Consider the following 6,013-nt stretch of genomic DNA (forward strand, 5'->3'; position numbering starts at 1 on the left):
ATATTTTCCAGTATTTGATTATGTCATGGAAAATAAGCTGAAAAATAACTTATTAATATTTTTTTTCAAGTTTATTAAAATAATAAGGAACAAATCTTACAAAATGAGATTGAAAAAAATATAATTTCATAAATTATCTCAAATAAAATAAATAATAATTAAAATAATAGAGATCAAATCTAACAAATTAAAATATAAAGAAATTAAAATAATAATAATTATCATTTTATAAATTATTTCAAACAAAATAAGTAACAATCAAAAGAATTATGATCAAATTTTATAGGTAAAAAATTTCAATTAAAAAATAATAATAAAAAAATAACAATTATAAAAATGAAGACCAGAGTTGATATAAAATTAAATTTTAAGGGATGAAATTGAAAAAAAAATATTCAAAACAAAATATATATATAACAATCAAAAGTTTGAGGACCAGATTTGATATAATCAACAAATAATAGATATTTCTAATTTTTTCATAACTTCCAAAATGTATTTTGCGTTTAAAATAAAAAAAAAATATTTTCCTGAAAATCAAACTAAATTTTTCTTTAATTAAAAAATATTTTCTGTTGATCAACTTTTTTAATTACAAACAATCAAATAAATATTTAAAAAATTATTTTTTAAAAATTATTTTCTATCAAACAAACTCCGCCTACACCAGTTTGGATAGAAAAAGAATTGTCATAAAAACTCTCTATGAAAACATAAGCACAGTTCCCATCTGAATTCCGAATATATATACCATACAATGATATTTTACTTTGCCACCGCAAACTCTTCTTAAATCACTAAATTGTCCCAGCCCTAAAGCTTCGCACATTATATAATTTGGGATGCTTGCAAAGTGTTTTTTAAATTGATTTTAAATTAGAAATGTATTAAAATAATATATATTTTTATTTTAAAAAATTAATTTTTAATATCAACACATTAAAAATAATTTTAAAATATATAAAAAATAATGAAAAAAATAATTTAGTTAACCTCCTTAAGACTATACTCCCAAGCATAGCAAAATTAGACAACACCAGACACATTTTTTTTTTTAAAAAAAGTAAAAATAAAACCCAGCCCATAACTCCCCAAAGCCACAATAAGGCAAAGGACGCTACATTTCTTCGTCCCAGATCCAAGAGAAGGAAAGGCAGCCTTTTATAGAGAGAAAGAAAACTAGGTACTGGGTAGAGACTAGACCAGAGTAAACTCAACCAGAAGCATAGAATAAAAAATAAAAACACCAAACCCCTCCTTCTTTCCTCACCAAGCAAACAATCCCTTCTCTTCGGATTCCTTCCAACTCATAAATTTCCACCACTTCTCCTTCTCCTCTTTCCAATTTAGAAACTTATATTAAAAACACGACTGTGAAAATTAATCAAAATCAAAGAAGATGGCCAGACCTAATCAAGAAGCAATCGACACATTCATCAGCATCACAGGCGTCACCGAAGATGCAGCGGTGCTAAAACTCGAGGTTACTCTTTTTTTCGGTCTTCAATTGCTAATCGGATTGTAACCTTGAAAAAACTGAGTGAATTTGCGAGTTAATTTCAGGCTCTGATTGCTGGATTTTGTAATCGGTGTGTAATTAGGGCTAGCATTGTTGGTTAAGTTGTTAATAAAGCTCGCTGGAGTTCGTTGATTGCTAATTATTTCTAATTCAAGCTAATAAGGGGTTTCTTTTTGGTTAATTTAACTGATGATAATCAGACTATTTGATGCAGTAGATGCTCAGAATTTCGAAGGGATATATTTAGATTTTGCTATAATATGTTTAATTATGCGGATTTTAAACTCAGTTGTAAGTTTTTGTGCTTCTAATTTACTTTTCTTTTTCTTTAAAATTCCTGATTGCAATTAGGAGCATGGTGGTGACCTCAATGCAGCTGTCAATGCGCATTTCAGTGAAGGAGACAGAAGCGCGTTAGTCTCTTCCTCCATCTTGCCATCCTTTGTTTATTAGTTGTTGCTTTCACTTCTTCCATTTTGTCATCCTTTGTTTATTAGTCGTTGCTTTCCAGTACTCTGGTAGAAAATATATATTCTGTGCAGTTCTCGTGACATGTTTTTGAACACTCATGTTGCAAATTTTTTTCCCAGCATAAGACGACCTTCTATTCATGCTCCTCAAGATGATCTCATGGATATAGATGATGATCCAATTGAAGTTGCACCACCTCCTAGAAGAAATCCTCAACCACTTCTATCTGAGAGTGTTGCTATGAATCTATTCCCACTTCTTGATCCACGTTTTCAAAGAGGTGTACTTGGTACTGGTTCTGATTTTACGAATCAGGCACCATTTGTTTCTCAACCAAGAGAAGTAAGGGAGATACCTATAGAGGTCAAGGATGGTAGTGAAGCATCTGGCCATTCTGGTCATGCTCCAATCATTGAAGATGTAACTGGAACTGAACATGCACAAGGTCCTGATATTCAGGGAACCGTCATAATTGAGGATGATGACAATGATGATATTTCGACTTACTTAAATGCACGGGCTACCCAACGGGATAGTTCTCGTGCGGGGCATCTTAGACCTAGTGCTCCTGAATTCAATAACTTGCCTTACTATAGCAATGACATAGAAGAAGAAATGGTTCGAGCTGCCATTGAGGCTTCAAAAAGAGAGGTTCAGGTAAGCTAACCAAGCCAATGGTTGGTGCATGCATTATCTGATTTGTTCTTCTGGGTAGTTTCTGTTACTTTACTCATGATATGGGTACCGTTAAAACTGGGAACCAATTTGAAGCCGACCTCGTGAACCTCAGAACTTTGATTTGGAGCCCCTCATAGCATTGGATCATTTGATTTGGATGCCTTCTTTTCATTTGTAAATTTAATTTGAGTTACGTGACATAAACTTCTAAAAACAGGGTTCTTCTGCCATTTTGCATCTTTTTGGAAGCAAAAGAGTTCGAGATATTATTTTTTTAATAATTTGATCAGCTACAATCTAAAATCATAACTTTTAAAGGTTGGACTGGCTTTTTGTTAAGGTGGTCTCTTTATGTTTTTTAAGTTTAAAATGCTTATATTTTTAATTGATTGTACGCATTATGATGTAGGAGCTAACTGAAACTGGACCTCAGCAAAGGCAACCTCAGGTGGAGGATGCTGAACTTGAACATGTGGTTTCATTATCCTTAAGGGTTTGTGTTTCCTTTACACTTTGCTTTGCTTATAGGCATATCTTGATCTTGTTTAACACAAACTGAATCCAGGCAGCATTGCAAGAGAAAGCTTTGCGTGAGCAGAGGGGGAAAGCTTTGCGTGAGCAAGAGAAAGCTTCAGAAGTAGGAAGTGATGCTGTTGAGGCAGAGAAGGGGGGAATAGCTTTATTAAATGGAAGGTAAGCATTCTTGATTGATCATTAATAGATATAATCATATGATGTTGGTCAAACAAAGGACAATAAAGTATTGTGCTGTCTATGATAACCGTGATCATTTGGCCCACCAAGAATGTATAATCTTGGGAAAAACTCGAAATGCATCCTAAAACATCATTGAACAACCATAAAGGACAACATAGTGTGTGTTAGATTATACTTCCGGGATTATAGTTAGGAAATCTTACAATGGTCTGTTGACTCAATATAGGCAGGAGGCAGGAAGCTCATCCATACACGATGAAGCAGAAGATGTGGAAGAGCAGCCTCTCATTAGGCATAGATCTAGACAAACATCTTCTGGCTCTATGGAATCTGCTAGAGAAGCTGGAGTTGTGGAGGCTAGCCCGCCATCAAGTCCTGGACGGAGTAATATAGGAAGTCATCCCCTGCACAATGTAGATGCCTTTTCAGATGAGGTATCTTCCACCATTCTACTCTACAATTTATCAACTCTAATTTCAGAATTTAGAACACCTAACATTCTATAGGTAAACTAACCTGTTTGACACTTGAAATTTGACAAATTGAAGTGGGGAGGCATCTCTTCTGAGGAGCATGATGAAGCAGTCATGCTTGAGGCTGCAATGTTTGGTGGAATTCCTGAAGGGACTGGATATCGCCTTCCATATGCACCTCATCATTTTATGCAAAATGAGAATAATTATCCTCGACCAGTTCCTCGTCCTCCATCACCTTCTTTACAAGCTCAGCGCATTATCCGTGAACAACAGGTTTGACATTTGGGCTTTGACTGGGAGAAAAAAATTCAATTTTTGGGCCATAAACATGATGCAGTGGGCATGCATTGTCTGGTGGATGCAGGACGATGAGTATCTTGCGTCATTGGCAGCCGACAGAGAAAAAGAGATGAAGGCCATTGAGGAAGCTGAAGCTCATCGTTTACAAGAAGAAGTGGCTAGGAAAGCTGCTCTTGAAGAAGAAAGGAGAAAAGAGGAAGAATCTCGTAGACAATTGGAGGAAGCGCAGGTATTGTTTTTCATTTATTTTTTATGCTGAAGGTGGACATGGAACTGGTGACAAATTAAAGTCCTTTTCCAAACTTGTAATGTTAATATATGTGTTTGTTTGGGCAAATGGTAATAGTGGAATTGAGATTTTGATGCTCATTAAAGGTAGCCAGTCACCTTGTTTGCTACTTTTTCTTCATTGTCTTTGGTTTTACCCTTTGGCAGCTGTAAATATGGTTGCAAGTCTCTCAAAGTCATTGATCAGTTCCTTGCTTGTTTAGGAAGGGACAAGACCAATGACTTTAACAAACCTTTTGGTAATTGTTAATAGCAGCTTGTGTAATCCTTCCTAGGAGTTTGAGAGACTGTTGGCAGAAAAAGAAGCTTCTCTGCCTCATGAACCTGCATCTGATGATGAAAATGCTGTAACGCTTTTGGTGCGGATGCCTGATGGCAGCCGACGTGGCCGTCGATTTCTCAAGTCTGACAACTTACAGGTGAGTTTTTCCAGCAAAGTAATGTGCTTGAGCATTTATCTCCGCTCATTATCCTGGTTTCACTATGTTGTTTATTGTACTTTGCAGGCTTTCTTCGATTTCATAGATATTGGCAGAGTGGTCAAGCCTGGCACATACAGACTGGTAATCATTCATCTAAATTTTTAATAGTTTTGGTGAACATGTCCATGTATACATTTGATTTTGTTATTTGGTTGAAACTTTACACCATTTCTATTTTGATGCTAGAATTTCTGGTGAAAAAGTGTAATTAAATTTACATCTTGGCATCTCTGATGTGTTGTTACTTGAGCAGGTGAGGCCATACCCAAGGCGTGCTTTCAGTGATGGAGAGAGTGCATTGACTCTCAATGAACTTGGCCTGGCCAGCAAACAGGAAGCCTTGTTTCTAGAGTCGATCTAAGAATGAACATCTTACAAATTGTAGAAAGATACTTGGAAGTTTTAAATTTGTTTGCAAGAAAAATGAATGAATACGGGTCGATGAAAATTGTATGGACATCTGGGGAGGGGGGGGGGGTTTACTCAGATCCAAACTGTATGGACATATTTCATGGAATTTGGGTCGATGAAAACGTTCAATCTGGCTCAACAGGCCGCATGTTTGTGGTTGCAATTTGTTGTTTTGGGTCTTGAAAATGATTCAGCATCGGAGGAAATGTTTTTGTATATATTATTTATATTGGATGTATAGAACCTCGTTCTAGAGAGCGGTCGTCGGTATTCATGAGCTTTACTTTATTTGATTTACATATGTTGGCACTTGGAAGTGTTTTGCAAGCTTGTTCTGTTGGTTGGGCCTCGGACGTGGAAGATTCTACACCTCATTTCCACTCCCATCAGAGCTATCTATGGTTTCACTCTACTCTAGCTGTCAGCTAATAAAGATACCGTTGGCAGCGGCGCATTTTAGTTTTGGCTACACTGTCAAATTGCAATTTGTGCAGTGTCTCCAACGATCTTCACGTTTTATGGCAGATATTCATTCATAAATTAGGCAATTAGCAAATAAAATTAAAAACAAAAAAACAAGTCTTTTCTCTTAAAAATAATAATGTTTAGTAAATATCATGCTTTTAAACATAGCAGGGTTAAATTATATTATTTTTAACTTAACTAATTCA

The 6,013-nt window shown here is 35.4% G+C and overlaps 1 protein-coding gene across 3 annotated transcripts; it reads left to right on the top strand.

Moving 5' to 3' along the window:
• The first annotated feature begins 1,114 nt into the window (after nt 1-1,114).
• Nucleotides 1,115-5,639, top strand: LOC133677315 (plant UBX domain-containing protein 8-like). Of its 3 annotated transcripts, none has more exons than XM_062099278.1 (11): nt 1,115-1,483; nt 1,871-1,932; nt 2,110-2,647; nt 3,078-3,116; nt 3,234-3,361; nt 3,612-3,819; nt 3,934-4,134; nt 4,226-4,390; nt 4,725-4,868; nt 4,956-5,012; nt 5,185-5,639. In XM_062099278.1, the coding sequence occupies exons 1-11, from the start codon at nt 1,400-1,402 to the stop codon at nt 5,290-5,292; spliced, it is 1,734 nt and encodes a 577-aa protein (XP_061955262.1). In that variant the 5' UTR covers nt 1,115-1,399; the 3' UTR covers nt 5,293-5,639. The 3 variants fall into 3 exon arrangements, with proteins under 3 accessions (XP_061955262.1, XP_061955271.1, XP_061955251.1); XM_062099267.1 differs by having other exon boundaries at nt 1,116-1,483; nt 3,078-3,161; XM_062099287.1 differs by lacking the exons at nt 4,956-5,012; nt 5,185-5,639 and having other exon boundaries at nt 3,078-3,161; nt 4,706-4,830.
• Nucleotides 5,640-6,013: the final 374 nt, after the last annotated feature.

Source organism: Populus nigra, chromosome 1 (genome assembly GCF_951802175.1).
Source record: "Populus nigra chromosome 1, ddPopNigr1.1, whole genome shotgun sequence".
NCBI classification, from domain to species: domain Eukaryota; kingdom Viridiplantae; phylum Streptophyta; class Magnoliopsida; order Malpighiales; family Salicaceae; genus Populus; species Populus nigra.

Bases quoted from the DNA above. Each gene is read 5' to 3' on its own strand.
- LOC133677315 (XM_062099267.1), top strand. From the start codon at position 1,400: ATGGCCAGACCTAATCAAGAAGCAATCGACACATTCATCAGCATCACA. The intron at 1,933-2,109 runs GTTAGTCTCTTC...TTTTTTTCCCAG, and splicing joins AGTGAAGGAGACAGAAGCGC to CATAAGACGACCTTCTATTC. The intron at 2,648-3,077 runs GTAAGCTAACCA...ATTATGATGTAG, and splicing joins CTTCAAAAAGAGAGGTTCAG to GAGCTAACTGAAACTGGACC.